The following is a 23,115-nucleotide window of genomic DNA, read 5'->3' as shown; positions in this document are numbered from 1 at the left end:
AGAACCATGAAATCTCCCACCAATCCTGAAGAAGCCAGTTCCTATGTTGTTTCAGTTTTCCAATGCTAAAATAATGCTTTTGCTCATCTTCTCTCAGTTCAGATTTCAAACACATTAGGATCCAGGATGGTATTGCACATATGTGCACAGGGTTTGAAAAATGAGCCCTTCCCCTGCTTGAACACAAAAAGACTATTATTATCATCAGAAATAATAAGCTGCAGAAAGTTTTCCTCAACTTTTGTGCCTTTGGCCCTGGCATTTGAGGAGTACAACCTTGACAATGGCTGTATTTAAGAGAAACTCTACTGGTAGCAGTAACTTCACCCTCCTCACCTTAAATAGCCTCATTTATCTCTACATACCGATTTCTAGTGGCTCCTGAAAGGTGTGAGAGGGAGATTGATGGATTTGTTCATAGGCCAGAGGAAGAAGCTTCCCAAAATTAGGATTTAGAGATTAGACTGGTCTCTATACCCTGGCTGTGCAGGCACTTTGTTGTATCTAAATTTTAGCTGCTTGCTGGCTGAGGCCAAAAAAGGAAGAACTGGGACCCTACTTATAAACCACTCAGCTCTTTCTGCTACAGAAGAAGACATAAAAGCCTGGATTCATTTTCTTTCCATTTCCTGTTATATGAAATGTTCTCAGTGTAGAGACTAATGTCTATTCATGATCAAGCATTACTTCATCCAAAAAGGAAGGAGAACTATTCAGCCATCACTCAGAGAAATAAAAGGAATCTCAGGTCAAATCATCACTCTCCTGCTTTGATCAAGTCACCCTCTGAGCTAAGATCAGTCAAGGAAAAATAAATGTTTTGAGGGAAACTTCAGAATCTGGACAATGTTCACCAAAAATCTACCACAACCACGAATTACACAGAAAAGGTAGCACTCCAGCTCTGTTCTACCAATAACTTTCTCAGGGTCTTCACGTAATTTACATAGTAAGTAATCTCAATTAGTAACCTGTCATAACTATCCCTGTACAGATTTGGCTTCTCACCTGCAAAACAGGCAGAGAAGCTAATGCACATGCTCACAGTACCTATTTCTACCCACAACAGGTATTTATAGCACACAGAGCACAGAAACAGTTGCAGGTGATTAATTTCTGGATCTCACTAATGAGTTCTTCAGTTTATCCATGCAAGACACCACAAGACCCTCAGAAGAAGAAATATTGGACAGCATTATTCTTGCATAACTGTTCATAACTGTGTCAGAAGTACCAGAGAAGCACGCTGCACCATGTAAAAGTGACTCACAAGACTCCAGTCTTAGTTGCTACTGTACACAGTTATGCTGAGGGTCAAAGGTACCTAAAATCATATGTCTGGACATTACCCTGCCTGCCATCTGCTCCTCCTGCACCTACAGCGAGGTTAACCAGAGGCATCCATCTGTCACTCCACTCAACTTTCCTCCCTGCACTGTGCATAGCTGCAAAATTGGTACAATTCACGGCATCATTTTCTTACAGAGCATCCTACCCCAGCCAGATGTCCACTATTGGTCCTTCACATGACAACCAGCCAGTCTAGATAGCTGTATACCATAAATAGGCAAAACTTATAACAACTGCAGCAAAGAAGGGATATGAAAATATTAAAATAGTTCAGTAGATTAGCTTTCTCATTGGAACAGATGCTGAGTGAACCAGATCACATTTAACATTAGTATAAATCCAAAGATGATCTACTGAATTAAATTTTTATCCTCAAAATTAAATTATCAGAGCAACCAAGATGAGAATCTGAAGCTGTGCTCTGACAATGTTTAAATGTTGTACTAGCAAAATAAATACGTTACTAAGAACTAGAAAATAACTTAAGAGATGCTTGATGGATTTAATTTACAGCATTTGTGTGAATAGCTGCATGTAAAAAAGGGCTCATACAGTCCTTACATATATATTTTTCTGAGACTACACTAATGTGGAAAACAGTAGGAACATCCTTACAAAGATGCTTTAATGAATGTCTACTAGCTTTAGGTTTTGCAAATAAATGTTCTACTAAATCTATGAGTTTGAAATACAGTATCAGTATGTGATTAATTGAAGTAAAAAGATCAGTATTACCTGACCAACTCCTGAAGAATTAACAGTGTTCAATAACGTGAACTTCAGCAGAAGGACACAAGAAAGCCAGACAAAACAGTCATACTTGCTTTGTGACTTATTTCCATGGAGTGATAATGACTTAAACCAAGCTAATCACACCCTTCTCTCTGTCCACTAAGAATCTGATTCAGTGAATTAAAGAAATGCCAGTGGTCTGACACTGCTGGAAATATAGAGTATGATCTTTAGACTCGATAGAAGCATTAATAATAAAGTACTTTTTTTGTTCCTCATGACAATGAAGCAATTTGGTATCAAGAGGCTCACATACTGAAAGATGAAAATTTAGAAAGAAACCTGAAGGTGGTACTGAGAGCAGCAGAGATCCCAGGGTGACGTGTTTCTTCTTGTTGTGGAGTAAATGCAGCATGTTTCAGGCTCTTGCATTCTCGTTCACTTTTGTGAGGTATTTCTTAAACAATACTAAGAACTAATACTCCAATGCATCCACAATCCCATTATGCATGCATACTATTGTCTTGTTGACTGACTTGTACTTGCTTGCAGGTTAATGATTTTAATCTTAATTTTAACAATGACCTTTAGAGAAGTTCAGGACTATTTTTTTTCCTTCTTCAAATATTCTGGACTTCTCTTCAGCTGGACCTTCTGGTCTCTTGTTCAGGCTAGGTATTTGATGCAGTGACTGCCAGCATAGACAAGGTCACAGAGAAATGGACAGACATTCTTTTTTTGAGGGAAGCAGCTTGGGTAGCCACAACTCTACTAAACCTTGCAGCAGTCTCCTCACAGTCTGATTAATTCCTGTTCAAATGCTAGGAAATAAAATTAAAAGAATGAAAACTGCAGGTGCTCCATCACTGCCAGCAATGTTTTAGAGTATTGCAATCCCAACATGCATTAAAAACAGCCTAAAGGTGCTTTTAGCATACTGACTTAGAACTAAGCAAAGCTCCTTTAAAAAAGAGACCCATTAATCCACTCCGTCACAAAAACTGGCTTTAGAGAAGAGCCATCACAAATATAATTCCATTCAAATCTGAGTAAATAGCTAGAAGGCTGCTGACATGAATACTATAGAAGCATAGCAGTCAGACATACGCTTCCAAGATCTCTCCTTTACATCATCTCCAAACTGTGCCACAAAGCACTCTTTTGGGGTGAAGACTATCCATCCATAACATAGTTTAGCTTCTGCCTCTTCTGTGAAGGCTGTAGGAGATATAGTTTGATAACTTCAGTGTCTCCTTATGAAATACTTGAGAAGTTCTGCAACATTTTGGTGAAATGCATTCCAGCAATGTTTTCTCGAGACCACAGAGCAGTAGAGGATACACTTCACTTACACATATCTAGCACCTCTATGTTTGTAGAGCAAATTCTCATATGTTAAACAATGGACAAATGGATTAGAAAATGAAATAAAAATAAATTAATATTTTAAAACATTGAAATATGTGGCAAATTCAGTAGGAGGTACCTCTCTCCCTCTGACACATACAGTTCTGAGTCCATTATTCTCACAGTTTATTATAAATGACAAAGTCCCAGACTTGTCAGAAAAAGACATCTTCAATAGTGACCAAAAGCCCTATGAATATCAGTGAACATTTAATACAGCTACTGATTTTACATATGAAAATAGCAAGAGGTGCTTATGACTGGTGATTTTTGTCTTCATGAAAACACTGTCCCTCAAACCAGACTCTAAAATTCATTGAAATTAACAGGGTCTTGAGATTTGAATGCATATTACAAATGAATGCACTTTTGAACTTATATAATGACAAACATAACACTACTGGGGCATCCTAACTTACCTGCACAAAAAATATTGCCTCTGCACAAATATATATAGGCTTAGAAAAGCAAACATAAGGATGTCAATCTCTGAAGTTCATTTACCAGAGGCTACCACAGTGTCCTGCCATAACTCGGTGCAAAGCCAGGAGCTTTGAATTTTGCAAAACTGAGACGTTCTCAGTTCAGTGGCTTGTGTATTTCAGGGCTGTCAAATGAAATCGTTGCAGCTAATAACTTTATAAAGGCAAAATGTTCTCACTACCAAATTCATAACTGCTTCCTACTCTTGCACAGATGCACTGTAGAAAACATGTTTTGCTGTGGAAGATCAGCCACAGATGACTGGTCTCCTGAAACAACTTCATTTTCTTTCTTACTACAGCTTTGAGGTGCAGGGTGCCACACAGATCTGAAAGCAATCTTCCCCTTCCCAAAACACTTGCTGGGGGAGCTACCCTTGCCCACACCACTCTTCTCCAGTGGTAGTTTCTGAAGGGTTCCAAAAGGGACAGCTCTGCCAGACTCCTTTCTCTGCATTTCACAAGGATCATTCAGAAGTGCTGCAGTAAAAAATTCAAGGTAAGGGTCCTTCTTTAGTGGCTATAAAGCAGTTACTTCTTTTGGTAACTCATCCCTAGCTGTAGATGCTGAGCAACAAAATGTATGGATCTGCAAGCCTGGGCAGGAGGCCATGTCAGCGTGGCCAGCTGGTGGATCTTGTGAGCATGAGGGGAACAGCTGAGGAACTGCCTGACACTGTAAGGCAGAGAGAAGAACTTTCCTCATGACAGAGGAAACCACACGAACCCAAGAGTCTTTTCTCACACGATTGTCTTATTGCTGACTGTTCTTGGTCTCCTCCTCTAAAAAGTCTTTTGGGTTTTGGTTCCCTCATAGTACAGGAACTTATGGATGCAGAGCAAAACAGAGTACTTAACATGAAATTGTGCTTCATTTGTTTCCTTATTTTACCTTGCTTTTGTCCACCTGTCTTTTCTACAAATTGCACCTATTGATGGAAGCCTCCAAAACAAGAAGACAGTGCTGCAGGCAAAACTAGAATATTAAATTTTCCTCCTTTCCTTCTTACAGAAGTCTTTTATAGAAATTTCCATTTCTGGTTGTCAGACGCTCTCAGTTGCAGAAAGGCTGACTGAGTATTTTTTATCAAATGCAATTTTTGAAAGTATTTTTCATGTTTTCCCAAAATTTATTTTTTTCAAAAGCAGAAATTTACTGCATGTTTTAGAGTTGTGTTCAATATCCATGAACATGAAGGATTTTGAAACTATACAGAAACGTACTGCTTTCTACAGTAACGTTAATAATACATTTGTAGGTATTGAGAACCACCCTACACTAGCTGAGACAGAGTATGGATGTAATGTATTCACAAGCACTGTGGATAAATCACCTCAATAAATTCTCCATGCTATACTGTAATCTCCAGAAGCTCTCTGACTGGTAGGAATCAGCCTTGCTGATCCAACTGCAGTTCTTCACACAATCTTGTTATTCCATCTGCCAGCGACACCTGACATTGAAACAACCAATGTCATTATACATCTGCCACCACAAAACAACTTTACTTCTCAAAATAACATCTTAGCTGTTTTTTAAAAAATACTAACACAAACCTGCATTCTTCTGCACATCTCTCCCGTGTTCCCCCTCAGCATACCAGATCACACTTTAAAAATATACTTATCTGTGCTTTTGTTCTCAAAAAGGCAGTAGTCAAAGCTTTTCAACAATTTCTACTTAATATTTAAACAAAAGAAATAGTTCTGAAATTGTCAGTGAGACAGCCACACTATGTCAGTCCTGTCTTAACAGCAGTAAAGCATCATATTATACTCACAACTGAATTTTAAGGAAATACACTTCTTTAAGCTCATTCATAACTTAAAAAATCTGCTACTTTGCTGATTTAGGTACCACGGTGACCCAAGTCCTTGGTCTGTGTTTCCTGTTGTGGACGCTGCTGCCCAGTACAAACACACATGGATGCATGGATGCATTCTTTGCACCAGATCAAGGGCTCATAACTACACTCTGCTGTCAAAATATCACTGAACAGGAACAGAAGCTTTTGTCATAGCCTGTGACAACAGGCCTCCAGTCCAAAAAGTGGGACACACAGAGGCAGTCTGGAGATACACCAGGACCATGTGTGATCTTCCATGTGATTCCTCCATGGATATAAGGCTTGAATCCCTTCAGTCCATAGGACAAAAGAGGCTTTACACTTGTCTATGCCATGCTAAAAAGGATCATCTGTACCAGACCTAAAAATTTCATCTTGAAACACTGAAGACTGAGATTTCCCAGTCTCCCATAATTGACAGATGAAGTAAGAGGGACTCTATCATACTTTGCTACACTGTATGAAAAGCAGAACACAACCTGGGAACTGAATTTTGAGAGTAACATGTCTATAGTCCATAAATTTCACATTTGTGGTTAAAGATGGTAAAGCCATAATCAAACACCACCTGATTTCCAAACAAGGATTTGGATTCATTAATTCATTTGGATTCATCTCCCGTCCTCTCATATTTTGAAAGCAGGCACCTGAGGGTGCAGAGAATGTTCCCCTTGGCGGATACATCCCTTTGAGGATTAAATATAGGATTATTCAGCCAGAAAATTTAATTTTAAAAGACAAGTACTAGGAAACGGATTTCTTTTTTTTATTTGCTCTTCACACTTCTTGTAATAATCTGAATATTACTAAAAATAAAAGCAGAAGGATGGCACAACCAATGTCTGTTAATACAAAAATAATTGGCTTAAATGATGCACACATTCATATGCACAAAAAAGAAATGGTCCAAGAACTCTTTTGAGAGTTACAATATTTTTAGCCATATGGTATTTCTTATTAATTGTTATAATTACTAAATAAGAGCCAAAAGTATGCTCAGCACTGTATAACACATCCAAATGCTGTCAACTCCTAGCCTCAAATGATTAAAGTCGAATAGAAAAGACATGCAGGAACAGGAGATACTGAGAAATTCAGTGACAAAAACAACAGCCCAAAGTCCCCTGGATATTAGGAGGTGCTTTTGGCCCTAGTCTTCCAGCTGCATCAGCTACATCCCTCCTCTGAGAATGACAAAAATGGGCTCTAAGCTTCTCCTCCACCGAGTCAGCAGAGAAAAAAGAAGCGAGAAAAAAGAAGCACGAAAAAGGGAACGTGTTTGGAGGCTTAACAATCCACACTGGCTCTGCAACATATTTTGGGCCCTTAGCAATTTATGCTAATTGACTGTAACCCTCAAGCTGTTCTTTCTGTGATGGGGCTGCTCTGGAGCACAGCCAGCCCATGGTCCACAGAAGCACAGGCTGCTGTGCTGAGTTGTGCTGTGCAGTTCTGGGCTGCCACAGAGCCTGGGAGCCAGGAGAATGAATCTGAAAAGTTTGATGCAGCAGTGAAAACCACTGTGGAAAAGGCATGTTTACTGGTAGAACTGAAGTGCCAGGAGCAGGGAGCATCCACAGGTGGGGACATTGGCTTCCTCAGGGCTGAGAAGAGCTGACAGAAGTCATTAAATGGTGTCACCATCTTCTGCAAGAAAGAGGGATTGTTTTCATGTTGGAAAATACTGGTGAAGACAGGTGCCCTGGAACTGAGAGAAGCTTATAGCTAGGAGCGTTAAGAGATGCTCCCAACAACAATTCAGACCAGGACTTTCCCTCAGAACTGCCTTTCATTTCTGAAACAAATTTTCCTGAAAGAAAAAGCTAGTCAAGTTTATGTATAGTGAACTCCACTCACTCCAGGTTTTCTGCAGCTCTGTAAACTACAAGAGGACCTTCCTCTTTCCTGTAGGAGCCTTTTCTTTGACGATGCACACTAAGCATTCTCTGTCTTATCCTGTCTCCAGTTCATTCACTTCCACCTCAGAGGCTAGAGGATTTATATCTGATTCCCTGTCAGTCACATACATGCTCAGCAGTGACTTTGAAACTAATGGTCCCAGTCATAAATGTCCCAAGGGCAAGAACAGATGCACTGCAGTGTGCATAGCTGAGGGTTCTATAACTCCTATCTTGTAGATGATCTCTCCCATAAGGGATTGCTCTGCATGAAAAAAAAAAAAAAAAAAAAAAAAGGAAAAAAAAAAAAAGAGCTGCTACTGTCCATTCCTAATAAGCTGTAAACACTACATCTGCACATTCTCCTTATTTGCTCCCGGGAATCAGCCTTGGAGGATCCTCCTTCCCTAAGCACATATTGCCCTTTCTCCTGCACAAGCCTCATCCTTAGTAACTTTCAGGGCACCTCTCTGAAGTACAGACTGTAATGTGATTAACTTTATGCTTCACAACCTCAGCGTTAAGAAGTAGGTCCCGGGGCAGGGATTTAATGTGAGGCTTTCAGACATGTACAGAACCTTGATCAGAAAAACAGCTCTTCCTTCCTGAAATGGCACAACAAAACAGCTTTGAACTAGGTGAAATGGCCAGGTTCTCTAAGGAAAAAATAGTGTCAAACCCCAGCACTGCTGAAGTGAACAACAAAAAATGGGAGATAATTGATCCCTTCTACCTCCAAGACAAAGCTGAAAGTTCACAGGATTTTAAGCCACTTTTCTTTCTCTCCCTGTGCTTTAAGGCAAAACTAAATCTGTCTACACAAACACAAGTGTTTTGCCCTGCAAGCATGCTGTTATTAATTTATCAGGTTCTCTCCTTGTTTGTTATCTTTACTTTCCTCTCTGATATCTTCATTGTGGTGTTTGTATGTTAATTGTTAATGCCCTCAGCAATGAGAAGGTGCAATAGCCTAATGAATTTGTAGCCTCTACAGGAGCCAGTGAAATCTAATGCTTTAGAAGATACTTCAAAGTCATCATCCTTCCCCTGCAATACTAACTTTAGGAAGCAGTGCCTTTTCCAAATGCATAGAGAATGAGAAACTTCATATTAGAAAACTGAGCATCCCTCACGGGCTGTCTGCATGGGAATTCCAGCAGCAACAAAGCCATGGGTTTTACAAAATGGATTTATAATGTGGCCAGAAATCATACTGCTTTTAACAGTTTTACATCAAAGTACTGTCCATAATACTCACTGCTTCACTCTGAAAGTCACAATAAAATGTGATATCAAGTCATCTATGAGTGCACAAAAATTTCAAACTCTTTCAGGGTCTCCTGCAATGACTCATAACAACTGATGACATTGGTCATCACCTTATTTAAGACCAGTATTCCTCAGGGATGAGAAAAATTGCTGGCTCCTTTTCTAGCAATAAGGAAGGTCTATGGGTTAGCCTCATGAGACAGAGTTTGTTGTGTGGTCTGAACATTTCGCTCTAAGCAATATTTTAGGTTTCCATGCAGAGCAAGCTTTATTCTGCCACAGCACACACATTTCTACTGATGATGGTAGTGGCTAGAAAGATATTTACATGTTGCTGCAGTAGAGAGTTAGGGAAAACAGTCCAATGAATACAGAATAGGCACACAATAAATCCAATCAGCACAAGTGTTTCAAATGGGTATGCGAAGTAAACCTAAAGATTGCAATTAAACCTGCAATAAGAACTTGATATGTTTACTTTATTATGAATATATTTACTTTATTAGTAGGAATATCCATCCATCTCTCTACTCATCCACACTGTTTTACTTCCTTCAACATGCCTTCTTTTTTGTTTTCCCCCCTTCCTTATAACTTGGTCTTAGCAAGCACTGAATATTACTCATCAATTCTGAGGCAAAATATAGTATTACATAATTTTGAAACAAAGTCTGCTCCCTTAAATTCGAGGGAAAGGGCAAAATATCTTGGCACTCTGTATTAGAAAGACATGCCTCATGCACTTCTTCAAAGCACCTGCAGAAGATTCTTCCTCCAGCCACCAGGAAGAAAGCAGGTTAATCTGCTTAGGTACTTAGGAAAATTCACTGAGTGCCAAAATCAGTTATTAAGATTTGCTAATATGGGAAACCTGGCCCCAGAAATCCTGTCCTTGGCCCTGGATATGACCAGGAGCCTTGTCTTGAGCAATTGGAATAGTTCAGTAATGGGAAAGCTGGCCAGGCTACACTGCACTATTCCTCCAAAACCTGAAGTGGTGTTTCCTCCTGGACACTCGTTGATGTACATTATGACATACACACCAGCCAGAGTGGAGGCCCAGCGCCTCAACCCCAAAGAAATATGGCCTCAAGGTCGTGGTTCCCTTGCCTTCTCTAGCTGAAACACTGTGACCTGCTATAAACTTTTTCTTCTCATTTCCAGAACCTTTTGTGAACCAGAAGAGGGATGGCTATAAGTTACCAGAGCAGGGGTAGAGTATTTTTCCTGCTAAGATCACTTTTCAAACCTCTTGTGTAGGACATATAACAAACAGCTTCCTCTTATCCAAAAATAATATGGGGAATAACATAATGTGAAAGGAGATTGTGGCTTTTCCCACACTTTGAGAGTACATCCTGCCCTTGAGGTTTCAGACATTAGAGGATACACAGAGTTTAAACCAATAATGTACTACAAAACAATACATTCATACCAATCTTGTACAGGGCCTTGATTTGTCAAGGAAGTTTTATAGATACCTGTCTTCAAATAAAGACCAGATAGATGCACTGCTTCTGGAAGCAAAGGCTTTGTTCCAAAGGCTAACTTGGATGATGTTTCACACCGAGTTTTTTCACAGGTTGAGTTTTGAAGTCTTCCATTGAGTTGAATGTGCTTAAGTTTTGGTACAGGCTCAAGTTCTTTGGAGAATTTTTGTAGATCCACAGAGGGCATCCATATATTTTCAATTTAGAGAAGGGACAGGGATAATACCCATCACATGCTGCCGAGTTAGATGACACTTAGATGTATGTGTATTTCTTCCAAACTGTTTCCACAGCCTGCAACAAGCCTGGTTTTACAAGTAAATTATTTACACAGCCTGCAGTGAGCTACAGTGGACACACAACTGAGCAATGAAAGATGCCATAACATCCACAGTTAGGTCTTTCCTGCTCAAAAATAATGGAATGTAGCATGCCAAGGGGTGGCTGGAGGGAGAAAAGTTCAAAGGTATTGCAAGTAGTCAAAGGCACTTGTAACATATGAAAGTTTCAGCACCTAAACACGGGAGTCTAAATATTGCTTTGGTACTGATACAAGTGATACAAATCCTTGTGCAAGGCAGTTCCCACATGGGGAATATCAGATAACAAAGTAACAGAGAATCAAACAGCAATTTTTTGGTCTTTCCCACAGGAATACTGTCACAGGCATTGGATAATTCATGGACATGAGACACCAGTGTGCAAGTTGACATATAAATTTTCTTATTTCAAATTATTGGAACATAGTCCAATGGCGATTCAAGCCCAAGGCTAGTGGCTGCTGTCTGACTGGTGCTAACAACTCAATTTACATATTTAACTGTCTTTGCTGAATTAGGCCTTGATTGCAATATTATCAAAAACCATAACAATGTTTCTTAGGCACAGCCAGGAAGAAAAGAAGGCTTTAGGGAAAGAAATAAACATTTGACAGGATATTTTTGTTTTATACTGCAACATATCATCGCAAGCTGGGAACATGAAAGCTGGGAATAAAATCCCACTAATGTTCTACTAATGTCAATGGGAGTTTTGCCATTGAATTCAATAGGACTGATATTTCATGGTTGCTAGGCCAGTAACATTTCTTCCTCCACTTGACACTGGGTCTCAAAACACACACATGAATTTGCACAGGCTGCTAAGTCTTTGTTCCTGAAGTTTCATTTCTGTTAGAGATGGATGAATAGACTTTTGAAAGGGAAAATAGAGGAAAGTCACATTTGTACTCCTGCCTATTCACCGTCCCTCTAAAACATCTCTCTCAGGGCTTGAGGCAAACAGCACTGAATCTAAAGCAGATTAGACAGATATGGTGCCATACAATGGGGATCACTTCAGGTCCAAAACACAAACAATTCAAAATGTAAGATGGAAGTAATATTGTGGGTTTATATCAGATTATTGTTTTAACAAGGTGGTAAGGATTTTTAAAACCCAATTCCTTGCAGCATTTTCAAATTTGGCTAAGCATACATATTTATATGTATTTACTTAATATCTCTTGGTTTTCTAGCATACTAATCATGAACATTGTTACCTGAATGTCACACAACTGGTGTGTGAATGCTTGATGAATATAAACACTGTTAAGAATCCGTGCTCATTAATTTTGAAAAATCTACAGGGTTCTTGTGCAAATAGCACCAGTATAAGCATAAAATTGAAGGTGCTTAATAATAAGAACATACTCAGACTATCAAATGATATGTGCAAAGGCATGAAGCACTTGTTTGCAAATGCAAAGAGCAAATATAATAATGTAACTGCCTCTTGGCTTTTTATCCCAAATTGTGTCAAGGATCTAAACCATGACTTGAAATTCTACAGCCCCAGGCCTATTCCACATCTTCCTGTGTTTCAGCAAATCTGCAAGAAAAGTGGAGAACTTTACACAATATGTTAATTGTTTGTGTTGCTATGCCCTGAATTTGTATCTGCTCTTGGCAAAACAAGGCAGAAGATCCCCACCCCACAGATGTACCTCAAACTCATTAAAGAGTTACATTATTTGTGAAATCCTACCAAACTGTAAAATCTTTAAGGGCACAGTTCACGGAATGAGCAAATTTTAAATAAATACTGCAAGCTATTCATGGGAACAATCTCAGTTTTAGAATGGCAAGAGCCATCCGATTCACCGAGCGTTACTTATTCTGGCAGCAAGCAGGAATCCTCCCTCTTGTGTGTGTGTGTGTGTGTGTGTGTGTGTGTGCAGCTGAAATCTCAATAAAGGGCACAGCAAGGACATTGGAGCCTACATCTGATAAGAAAATGTATATTCTATTTAGTTTCTTTATAAGGTGCATTGGTTTGCTTTTAAAGCCCCCTTTTATAAAGTCTGTTTTCCAGGACAGGATTGCAAAATGGAAGGCGTCAGCTTTTTTCAAGAAGGCAGTTTTTGCTGAGAAACTGAAGCAACAACCTTTAATTGAATTCTGGGAAAAGAAAGTGTTGAGGGACTGCTCGCTGCTCGCTGCCCGATGGGCAGGCTGTTACCAAGCCACGTGACTCTCAAATACAAATGCCTCAGCCCAGCGAGTATCCCAAAAAGCTTTGTACATTATACACTGCATAGCCAGAGGCTGTTTACCTTTCTAATTTTTAGGCAAACTAGATGGAATCTGTTGCTGGATAACCACTCCCTGCTGCTGTCTTTGCTCAAGCTAATACCTGCCAATCTAAGAGAGCACAACAAAAATGCTGTTTTCTTTCCTCTCTGTGGGTCCTTGTGAATGATAGGAAGACACTCTCTGCTGATGTGTATCAAGTGATCCGCAGTACTTTTAAGCCCATGTCAGCTGTGCATCTCTAGCAAATGGATTAATTATACATGACTAGTGCAAGCTGAGAGCTCTCTGTGGAAGCAAGCAGGCTCATTTGCACTAAGGACACAGTACCTAGTGGCTACAGGAACAGAGGGTCTGATGGGAGCTTTTGAAATCATCTAGATGACCTCTGTCTCCCTTGAGAGATGGGTTTTTTTTCCATTTGGTGCTTCAGTTGCAGACTTAAATCCTCCTGACTAGCCTATTCTAGTGTTTCAATACCTTAACCTGATAAAGCATTTTTACCTGACGCCTAATGTCAAGCTACCTGCTCTATAAATCCATTTCTTCATGTCTCATCTGCTACTCTGGGCAGAGGAGAGGTTATTCCCCTGCATCTGGCAGCAGTCTTTCTTGTACTGTTACCATGCCTCTTCACTTGCACTAAATGAGCCATGTGTAATTGTATAAACGAGCCATCAGTGCATACCATCTTATTAATAACACGTAATTATTCACAGACAGCACTTGGCAATAGAAATAAAAGCTGGTAGGTGTGGGTTCCTACCAGAGGCAAGAGGCATTAGGAGGCTGCTCAACACCTTTCAGAAGGTACTTAGGAATGGGTCTTCTCTAGTACAGGAATTTTACAAACTCACGTTGCTTATCAAATATTTACGAGAAGAGGGATGAGCCCATGGACTTACTTCAGACTGGAATGGAGTGCAGGCTTGTGCTAACCCTTTCTACAGGGTGAACTTCACTGCAAAGACCTGACTGAGAGGCAGCCAGGCTGCCAGTTAACACTGGGGAAGACGAGCTGCATCCACAGGAAGGGGATGCGAGACTTGTGACAGCCCGTGTTACCAGGCACGGCCACTCGCAGCCATTTTACTACAGAGAGGGGTACATACTTGCAAACAGGAAACTCTTTCTATTGGTATTACTGGGCATTGTGCCAGGCTGCTGAGATGAAAGAGTGATACTTGGGAACACACTAAGTGATAATGACATGAAGAAGCACTCAGATGGCCATTTATTTCAGATGTTGTGGCGACAGGTCCTCACACAGACCCTAGTGCTATAAGTAAACAAGAAATAAAAGTTCTTGCATTTTTTCAGGAAGATATACGCCTAAGGAAGAAAGTCCCATGTAGAGGCTGTGCACCAAGAGCTTCACCAGCTACCTGTCCCCGCATTTTAGCTTATATGCAACTTAGAAGCCCTGATGAACAGTGCATGCATGGCAAATTATAATGTGCATGTTTTCCTACAGAAAATGCAGACATATTGTGGCTCATGCTGTAGGGCCTAAATCATCACATTAGCTCTTTATAAAAAACAGAGATCGCTCAGCCTCATGGGAAAGACATTTGCATCTTCATCATTACAGAGGCAACAAACTTCATCCATAAAGATGTGCCTTGAACAAATGGCAGCAAATTGTGGACACATGTTTTGCTTTAATTGGTCCTCATCAACTCAATCTAGCTAGTGACTTCAAAGAGCTCTCACTAAGAAATCCTCCAAATTTTTTGTTTCAATCTTTTTTGGGTTTTTTTTGTTCTTTTAATGTCTTAAGACATTTCAGATTTAATTGAATCTTTGAAGATACAGTATGAAAGCACTACTTCTTTACAGTTTTACATCACATGTTTAATTACTCATTCATAAATTAGGAATGACTAGAGGTAAAGTAGCATTGCCCGGAGCCCCTGTCCTGGGCCAAGTGTAGTGCTACAATTTTCACAAACTCTACCCCTTGACAGCTGGGATCAGATTCAAGCCAGCTACAACTCTATTCAAAAGAGCAGCTGTTGCTAGTGCCATTTTCACATGCTACTCTTGATCAGCATGAATGGATGGAATGTGCTCTTTTTGGAAAGCAAAAGAGTATGGATGGCAATATAATGCTTACATAACTCATGTGAAATTCACCAAAAAACCCAGACATAAGCTACAATCAAAATCTTATTTATATATGGGTCTGATTTCAAAAATACAGATAACAAATCCCACTGTTTGACAATCAAACCAATATGTACATAAGTCTTTTCCTCCAGCCCCAAAGCCAAGAAGCTCTCTACAGTAAAGAGTCCTACTGTCTCAAGCACTGCACAAACACAGCTGAACACAGCGCAAATGAACAGAGGTGGAAAAGAATTCACAGATCAGTGCAGCCACTGCTGGCCCAGTAGCACAGCTGGGACTCCAGCAAAATGTGGCAAGCCTCATAACAACACGCCAGTTTGGAGGTGAAACTGCTTCTTCCTACATTTCCTTGCCACAGGCACACACACAGGCATCCACAGGCACATCCACAGAGTCGTCTCTCTCCAGATGATCACTGTTTCTACAAAACCCACCAACACTTTGTTCCAGCTATCCTAGATTTTCTATGTTTATGCATTCCCTATGTTCCTATTTGCAAGAATGCAGGGCCATCCTCTCTATAGCCTTGCACCTCAACCATTCACCCACGCCACAGCAGACAAGAGGAAAACACTGCCACGTTACCAAAGCAGCACCACAGACCCACTTGTTGCAGTTGCAGATGAGGAAGGCAGGCAGGTGGAAGACATTGGTGAATCAGCCAAAAGCAGAATATCCTCTTTTGTTACTTTCTCTGAAAGTTTGTTTTTTCTTCAGCTGTATAGTAGCAGTGATTTTCCTCTTTTGTCCAAATGAAACAAATAGGACCATGCTGCAGGCCCTTCTTATACCATAAAGAACAGTTACAGGAAACACATTAAAGTAATTTCCTCTTCCTTGGACAGAATGCACTCTTTTGGAGTTTGTTTTTAGCACTCTGATGTAACTGGGGAAAAAGTGAGCTTAGGTAACACACCTCAGTGCATCTAAAAGCAAGCTAATATAATAGAATTTAGTAACTTGCCATAGGCTTTTTATAAACCAACCAGTGAAAAAAAACACATTTCAGATGCCCAAAATACCTTTTATATAGCTACAGTTGCTGTTGCATTTGTTAATGAAAACTGTATTTATTACAAGTTTTCCTGCACTCAGAGACATAAAGCAGTTTTTTGCCCGTCATTAGAAGTAGTAAGTTCAGAATCCATCTTTCCAAATTACATCACAGAGTTGGCAATATTGCTGCATACTCCTACTATATAGATGTGTGTGTGTATACATATAGTTTTCTCAGTTTTTCCCTCTTTATATTCAGTGTTACTCTATTTGCCACCTATCCTGTCAACATATGACCCTGAAAAATACAGTTTAAAGCAGCAGGGATAACAAAGGGGAATGCTGCCAAGCAGGGAAGCATGGTATTTAAAAAAAAAAAAAATAGTTACAGAAAGACTCAACATTGTGACTGATTGGATGAACAGTATATCTTCCTTATTTTCCCTACATGTTGGTAGAAATGTATTTATACAGTTCTGTTTCATATTTTCTTTACAATGAACCCAGTGTTGGTCCAGAAACCAAGTTAGTTTTAGAGTTAAATCACATTTCAACATGGTAAAATGCAGCAACATATTCTGGGTCCTTAGCTGTGGTGAAAATACCACAGCCCCCACCACGCTCAGTAGGTTCCTGGCTAAAATTCTCCTTGAGGAGCTCTTCCTACACTCCTGCCAGGCACCAAATCTCTGGGAGCCAAAATCGTGCTGCTTGGTAGGTCATGAAGGCACATCTGGCCTAGCTTTATGCTCAAGCAAAATAACCTTGGAGCCTCCCCTCTAATGTAATGAAGACACGCCTCTCTTTCTCCTGTGTCATAGGAGAAGCTGTACATAGGAATAAGAACATCAACCAATATAGCAAAGCAAAACTAAATTTCTCACTCTATATCCTGATGATCATGAGTAAACCAAAGATATGTTAGTAACCAGATTTCTGTAACAGCCCATCTACTCCTTAGATTTAATTTTCACACATCCAATAAAATAACAGTCCTTCCATTGCTCATTCCAAGCATACTAAGCATGATTTTCTGTTTTTTCTCTTGTTTTGGCCAGAATAAGAGAAATCCATACAAAATTGTCTATGAAAATATGTGTATTTGAGTGAGACATTCTGCTAAATTGAAGTGACAACATCAAAAAACTGGGGCTTTTTTTTTCATTTTTACTGGAAATTAGCAATTTCCCTTGTAAAACATGACAGCAAGAGGTTATACTTACATTGTGTCTAGTCCTGCTTTATTTAATATCTACAGTTTTGAAGAAAAGTTGTTGCTTATGATGCTTGCACTGAAAATTGTCAGTTTACAAAAATGGCCTAACAGTGTTGATACTGTTTTACATCTAAAATCTCCCCTTACTTCCATGAACAGGGGAGCCACCCTTTGCCCACACAGTACAAATTCCACCTGATGCTTTTGCTGGGCTTTCATATTGGATGGACTCTTCTGAAAGCCAAAACTTAGAAAAAGAAAGAAATTTTTCATCTCAGGAAGTGACACAGAATTTAGGTCTGTGTGAGACTAGACTTGTCCTCATGCACACATCTTTTATGGAGTGGCGACCACCAGAAGGGCCAAGTGGGATGGATCCCTCTTCCGGAAAATGTTGTATTATTTCTTCCAGTCACTATCCTCTGTTTCTACATTTCATTTTTCTGAGGGTGATAGTTGTCTCAGTTGCCAGACACAGCAAATCAATTCTATTCTTGAGAAAACTCTGCAGAATCAGCTGATATTTAAACTCATTTTTAATACATCTCTAAATATCTCAGACAACAGGGTAATTTAACTTCCATATGGTTCCTCCAGGTACCTGAAGCAAGACACATGATTGAGTACTTCCCTGAATTGTACCCTGCATAAACATTATTATCTTACATAAGGATTTGAATAGTTCCTTTCTTACAGAATAAAAATCAATATTTACTTACTAAACAGTTGGCAATAGAGGACCTGTAAGCTTCTCTTCATGGTATCATGTGGTCCTGCTGGTCTGCCAGTTTATTCATGATTCTGTCAAAAAAAAGTTAAGAGAAGGAGAAAATTATATATGAAAAATATAGGCTGCCTTTTTACACCTGTTCATTACAAAGTCAGATGAAGCTTCACAGGAAAATTGTATTGATAAGCATTGGGAAATTGCCTAACTGCCCTTTCCTTGCTTTAGCCACGCTCTCCAACAGCTTGGCAAGGAAGGATAGAGTTATGGCCAAACAGGGAAAATTTCTCAAGAGTATGTGAGATAAACACACTGAAAATTACTTTCATGCCATGCATATGGCTTGATAAAGTTAATTTTATAGGAGTCTTTTTAGTTTGGAGGAAGGGTCCTCAGTGGAGAAGCAAACACAAGATGCAGACACCACCAGGCAGCTGTGCTGGGCACATGGGGCTGTAGTTTTCTCCCAGAGCCTCCCTTTTCACATTCCTCAAGAAGTACAACACTGAGAAAGCCCACTCCTTCCTTTCCCAGTGAAAATTTCAGTGGTGCCAAAGCAGAGGAGATCCCAAACTCTGCTGAAATCTCTGCACAGAGGGCAACTTTGTCCTGGCATTTTTAGCTTCATTTTAGTCAGCTGTTGTAGGTCATATTCCTTCCTGATATACCCCACCAGCAACCTGGGCTGGAGAACTTTCTCTATGTCTCTAGACAATTTCTATTTCTTCTAAACAGAACTGTCTTGGTGCAGAAGGGGATCTCATAATTCTTGTGTCTGCTGTCTGAAAATGTGATGTGGCAAAAATATGTGACCACCCTACCTCCCTGCCTTTGCCCATCTGGGGAGCAACTAATAATATTTTATGAGTTCTCAGATGGCATTTTCAAATACTTGACATGGATATTTTTTCACCTTGGTTTAAAAGATACTATGAAAAAATAAATCCCAATCATGCTGATACTAATTATTCACATTGTGAGGAAAATAAATGCGTAAATCAGAAGTGAAAAGCAAATGTGGTCCCAAAGCACTGCTGTGAGTAATGTCTCACCAAGTACCCAAAGACAACACAACATTCAAGCTCTTTTTTCCATAAAAAAGAATTTGCTAAACATTCAGAACCAACTGTGAAAAGCAGGACACTGAGATCTCCTCCTTGAATGTCCCTTGGTCAATATTAAAAAGCATGTAGTATCCTCTAGCTTTCAGTTCAACACATTTTCATCTTCTGAACTCCTAGGGACATTTCTGAGTTATTTTAACATGCATACAAATCTTTTAGAGCTTATTTAAAATGCAGTCTTGAAGACATAAGATAAACAAGTCAAGCCAATGAATAACACCTTTGAACTGCATAAATGCTGCAGAGCTTGTGAAAACAGAGCTATGTTTGATTTTTATGTGGAAAACTCAAAGGGATCATGACTTCTCACCCATAACAAAAGATGCTTGGGTTTTGTGAAGTTATTCCACACAGAAATTTATGCACACAAATGCCATGTGTTTGGATTCCTTCACACTTTCCATTTAACACTGTACCTTAAAAGCATCTCTGTTACTTGCAGAAATGTCAGTATTTGCAAGGTGTTTTCTCCTAAATGGAAGCAATCACCTGTGAATTAGCCTCTATAATTTTTAATCAGAATCAGTGTTAGATTCATGTTATAGTTTTATCATGGAAACTTGCTGAGGGATTTCTGTTTGCCCCTCTTTCCCTATGGCTCACCAAACAATGAAACAGACGTTGTACAAGACCTCAGTCTTCATATACAAACAGACATCATATAATCTATTACAGTATTCTTTAAAGATGCATATGCAATAGGTCTGTGTTTAGCTGCCACTAAGATATTAACAAAAATATACGCAGGAAAAGACAAGAACCAGATAAGCCACTGACAATGCAGAAACCATATACCCAAGTACTCTTAGAAAGTACAAATAAATTTAGTTTGTATCAAAACAGGATTTACAAGCACTGACCCATGTGAAGTCATAAAAAACAATGGAAAAAAGGGAGAATCTGAAATCACAACCCTAAATCCACACTATTGACTGTATAATTTTAACTACGCCTTGTAATGTTGATGTGATGCAGTTCTTGGCAGTGAACCACAATTTATTTTGTATTTCTCTTCCACCTCCACATTAATGCTGCCCATAATAGATAAAGGTATTTGCTCATAAAATCTAGTATTGTGGTTGAAATAAATTGCATGCTTTTGTGTATGTATTTATTTAGATCAGGAATTTACCCTGTGCTAAGAAATATGAACTAGTGTACATATAGGCAAAGAAACAAAGTTTATCACTAGAAAACTTAACTGTGTTCTTCTGTTGGTCTCTTCAGTTAGAAGATTTATCCTTTTGACCAGATGGCCATAAAATTATACATGGAGAACTCCATGAACACATGTAAATGAAATGTTGCCATGAACTTACAAGGTCTCCATTTCTTCAAAGTCCTTAGTGCGACTTGGGCTTAATAGAAGATATCATTTCAGTCAGAAGGGACCCACAATGATCATACAGTTCAACTAATTTAAATTTTAATATTTTTAAAAAATTTTTAAAACATTTTCCCCACAGTTTTTAATACCTTTTTTCTCGTGTACAGGAAATATTTGCAAAACAAGGATTTGTTTTATTGTGAGGTAGAAGATATCTAATAAGAGTTATTTGTGTAGCTTTGGAATCCTAGGAAGACCAGTGATGGTTTTACAAAGGCAGAGACTGCTTGCAATGACTATCAAGGCTGCACAAAGTTGAGGCAGATGAACCAGCCCATCAAGTCCCTGAATCAAGACCTGACATGAGAACAGAGAAACCACGGCTGCACCCACCCAGCTGAAAATTCCAGCAAGCCCATTACCCTGACTTAAACACGAGCTGCCAGCAGGACAGCAGGGAAATGATTTGTGAAACAAACTCAGTGCAAGGTAATCTTTACACCCTGGCATAGACTGCTATATCTCCAGCAAGCCTGAGTGGAATAAATTACCTAAGTTGCCATTTTTTTAAACTTGAGAATAATTATTCCTTACTTGTCTCCTCCACATCATACAATTTTAGTCTTCCGTTAGATCATTTAGAATCTCTTTTTCAAGCTGAGGAATTCCTGTCTCTTTTCTTTTTTCAAAAAGAAGATATACCTAATGTCTGATAATTGTCATTGCCTTAAGCTGTACTTATCCATCCCAGTTCAGATTTGAGGAGAAGGGAACAAAATTGTATGCAGCCATCAAAATTTGAGTGTGCACTAGAGTTTCATATGGCACAGTGATATTTCCTGTTTCTTCTCTAGTCTCTTCCCAGTTGTGCTATGATTCTCTTTGCCTTCATCAGTGCTCCTGAGCTCTACTCCACTGTTTTATAGAGCTGCCTGCTAAGTAACAACAACTCCTCTGAAGCCTTTCCTCAGGTAATTAGAGCTTGGACTAGTTTTTGCGTGTGGATGTGACTTTGCAATTATCACCATGGAATTTCTTCTGCCTTTTTTGCCATTCAATCATTCACTACCTTGACTTTCCTGAGAGATGGCAATGAAGGGCTGAATTACTATTGTAATTTTTATTATTATACTACAAATATATACCTATAATATATAAAGACTTCTGAAACTGCCACAGTTTCTACAATAATACCTTCCAATCATGGAAATTCTTCTGTACCACTAAGAAGACAAAGCAAAATCTCAGACATCTCAATTGCTGCTGAGGAAATCTCCTTTCTGAGTATTAAGCCATGTCCAGCCATCACAATACTCTCCTCAGGGCCCTGTAGGTACATTTATCACAATCAAGGAAGGTTAAATATTGGCTGGTAGCTGAGAGTGCTTGAGTTCACCAACCCATGTTCTTTAAGGTATTTGAGAATGTAATTTTAGGCACTAATAGATTAGCAAAGTTGTGCGTAGGCAGATGGAAAATGCAGACACTCAGCCAGTTCCTGACTTTGGACAGTTTAATTTAAAACCAGAGTATTGCCACCTGTTTTAAATACACAAATTGTCACTTAGAAGAACAAAAAATTATGAAGAATGAGTAGAAACAGAAGTGATCTTGGAGAAATCATTTAGTTGGAAAATGTGTGCTAAACTTCAATAATCCAAAATTTAATGTGAGTCTCTGAGTTTTGTATCCATTTCATGCTCCTCACTCATTTCTTCAACATCTCCTTGAGATTTTTTGGGAGTAGACTTCTCCAAAATATTAATTTTAAAACACTGAGATTTAATGTTTGAGAAGCCATTCTAAATATTTGAGGGAATTATCTTATACAACTATACCTGATGCCTGAGGGGTTTTTTTAGCTATTGTAAAGTTAATTTCCTAGATTTTGGTCTTGAAGTGAAAGGGCATATTCCCAATTATTCGGAACTCCCTCTGAAAACCAGGAAATAAAGGTGTAATTATGACTTTTGTTTCAGTTCTCTATTGCAGTTCATATTGGTATACCTACTGACATACTTTGAAACAAAGCAAGAAAGTTAGTGCAAGTTTCTAGTCAAATCAATGTCAACTTCAAAATATTCATCTTCTATAGTTAAGTTAGACAAAAATTGTATCCAGAAAAGGTGTCATATGCCTAGCCACAGACACCTGTGTTTAAAAATACTGGTTAAGCATTTGGTGTCTGAAATAGACTTAATGTATTTTGCATTTTTTAGTACACAATATTTCACATATAGTTTGTCTTACCAAGATGATGAATAGATGTGTGAAATCCCTGTGGACAGCTAGCAATATTGGCTTTCACAGTAAGTGATCCCCTCAACATCTCAGTAAAATTAAAGAGGACAATGAAGACATAATGATGGATTGAAGACAAAAGAGTCCAAAAGAGCAGACAGCTCCCAGCCATTCATTATGTCTGATGGGAAAAATAATGCCAACCAGGCCTTAAATTAATGAAGAAATAGAGGAGAAAGAACAGAAGATGCAAGTTGAGGCAAAGATAACAGTCAGTGGAGAACTCTTTTTTGTTGTCTGTCAAATGGA

General features: G+C 39.1%; 1 protein-coding gene across 4 annotated transcripts in view; it reads right to left on the bottom strand.

Annotated features, from left to right (window-relative positions):
* TMEM108 (transmembrane protein 108) overlaps positions 1 to 23,115 on the bottom strand; it is a 162,894-nt gene that overhangs the window by 67,342 nt on the left and 72,437 nt on the right. For 2 of the 4 annotated variants that reach the window (XM_030265096.4, XM_012571641.5), the window contains exon 3: positions 18,107 to 18,188. In XM_030265096.4, coding sequence (XP_030120956.4) covers positions 18,107 to 18,146 — 40 coding nt within the window. In that variant the 5' untranslated portion in view covers positions 18,147 to 18,188. The other 2 variants (XM_072925801.1, XM_072925800.1) reach the window with 2 other exon arrangements.

The sequence above is a fragment of the Taeniopygia guttata genome, chromosome 2, assembly GCF_048771995.1.
Source record: "Taeniopygia guttata chromosome 2, bTaeGut7.mat, whole genome shotgun sequence".
Taxonomy (NCBI): Eukaryota; Metazoa; Chordata; class Aves; order Passeriformes; family Estrildidae; genus Taeniopygia; species Taeniopygia guttata.
This window is presented reverse-complemented; position numbering and strand designations above follow the sequence as displayed.